Raw genomic sequence first — 2,098 nt, 5'->3', positions numbered from 1 at the left:
ATTGATGATCAGACCTGGAATTATTTTTACAAAGATCCTCCAACTGAAGCAGCAGAATATTAATGTTGGTATTAATATTCATGAGACTCTTTAACTGGTTAACCTGCATCCTGTTGCTTCAGCTCACATCTTTTATTCTTTATTCAGATTGTGGCGCTGCAGGTTGTCAAAGATCAGCTGTTCTTCTCTGGCCTCAGCTCTGAAGTCCAACCAACATCTGACTGAACTTATCCTGAGTTGGAACAACCTGAAAGATTCTGGAGTGAAGGAGCTCTGTGGTTTACTACAGGATCCTGAATGCAGAATACAACGATTAGAGTAAGAAACCATGTTTTATTGTGGATCTGATGTTTGTGGTGTGAAAGTTGTGTTGCCACTAAACTGCAGACAGAAGCTGATATTCTACTGATCCACTCTGAGGATCTTCATGGTAAAGTCTGCTTTCTTCTTCTATGGTTTGGTCCAGTTAAAGTTTCTGTGTTTTATAAAAGCACCAGCAGTTCCTCMTCCCACCATCACATCCAACCAATCACAGCGTTCATTTCACAGACACCAACCACACCTGCAGAGAGAAGGTCAAAGGTCAGATTGGAGACTTAAGGCTGATAAAACTCTGATATTATGATCATTAAATATCTTAATATCTACAAACAATCAGATATAAAATCTGATAAAATGTCTTGATCTCCAAGACAAATTGAGGCTGAATTCACTAAATAATGATGTTCATCCACATCTCTGACCTTCTGATCATGAATGATCAATAAATCATCATTGGTTTAATTCAAACAGACAAAAGTCAACATTTGTTTTCAAGCAGGAATTTATAATCAAACTGGGATATTGATCCTTAGATAAATCAATCAGTTCAGTTTCCACTCATGTGTTCATTTGTGTTCTGTAAAATTTTGAACAGGATCAGACATAATCAGCAATAAAAATGAGTCAACACGCTGGTCTGCTAGAATAAATGTGTCTTTTATTCCGCCACAGATTTCAGCAAAGCAAAACAATCATTCACACATGAATACGTGATGCTATACATTTCCTTTAGTATATTGCTCTTACTGTGACACAAGGACTGGAGAGCCGTCAGTCCGGGCAGAGCAGCAATCACGTGGCTGGGCGTCCGTACGCAACCCACAGCAGACTCCGCCAAGACGAGGAACTACTCCTGTCTTATACTCTTTCATTGCGTGAGAGTGAAGAATGGCAATTTCCTCTCTCTCAGGCAGAGAGAGAGGAAACAGGAAGTGCGGCCACTTCCTGTTTCATAATGACCATGAGCTCCAGCCATTGTTCAAAACCCAGAGCGTGATCAGGTTAGAATAACCTCTTATTGTCTCAAGGTGTACACAACATTGTTCAGCATGGGCACAGAGCATGATTAGGTTATGAAACACGGAATGACCATTCAACTGCCCATGAGCTCAAGACGTGTACTTAGCATGTCTGCTTAGCACGAGCTCAGAGCGTGATCAGGTTATGGAACACACTATGTTATATAAGTACAAATTATGCAGCATGTTATGAGAAATCATTCTATTGTCATACATATCAGGTTATATTGTCATAAAACATGATCAAATAACACATTTAACATTTCTATATCAATGTGCCACTGAACCACTGAAGGTCCGACTGAAATATTCTAACAACACGTCATAATAACATGTTCTGGTTCTGCTGGTTTGGACTCTATAAACCAGTTTTACTGGATCAGATATTAAACATCAGTTCATCATGTTTCTTTACATTCAGTGAAATAAATTTTCTATATTTTTATTATGAATTTGTTCATATTTCAGTTTTAACCTGCATCCTGTTGCTTCAGCTCACATCTTTTATTCTTTATTCAGATTGAGGCGCTGCAGGTTGTCAGAGATCAGCTGTTCTTCTCTGGCCTCAGCTCTGAAGTCCAACCAACATCTGACTCAACTGGACCTGAGTGGAAACAACCTGAAAGATTCTGGAGTGAAGGAGTTGAAGCGTTTTGTAAAAATTGTAAAGTAAGTAAATGTTAGCAGTGAGTCCAGCTGCTGTCAGCATGTTGAACTAAACCAGTTCCCATCAAAGCTCCAGTGTTCCCAGTAAAGCT

At 39.2% G+C, this 2,098-nt stretch overlaps 1 protein-coding gene across 1 annotated transcript in view; it reads left to right on the top strand.

Annotated features, from left to right (window-relative positions):
• LOC103457036 (protein NLRC3-like) overlaps window positions 1-2,098 on the top strand; it is a 17,791-nt gene that overhangs the window by 14,260 nt on the left and 1,433 nt on the right. Inside the window, exons 7-8 of the mRNA XM_017301801.1 lie at window positions 148-318; window positions 1,860-2,009. Coding sequence (XP_017157290.1) covers window positions 148-318; window positions 1,860-2,009 — 321 coding nt within the window. The remainder of the gene's footprint in view (window positions 1-147; window positions 319-1,859; window positions 2,010-2,098) is intronic.

The sequence above is a fragment of the Poecilia reticulata genome, linkage group LG20 (assembly GCF_000633615.1).
Source record: "Poecilia reticulata strain Guanapo linkage group LG20, Guppy_female_1.0+MT, whole genome shotgun sequence".
NCBI classification, from domain to species: domain Eukaryota; kingdom Metazoa; phylum Chordata; class Actinopteri; order Cyprinodontiformes; family Poeciliidae; genus Poecilia; species Poecilia reticulata.
This window is presented reverse-complemented; position numbering and strand designations above follow the sequence as displayed.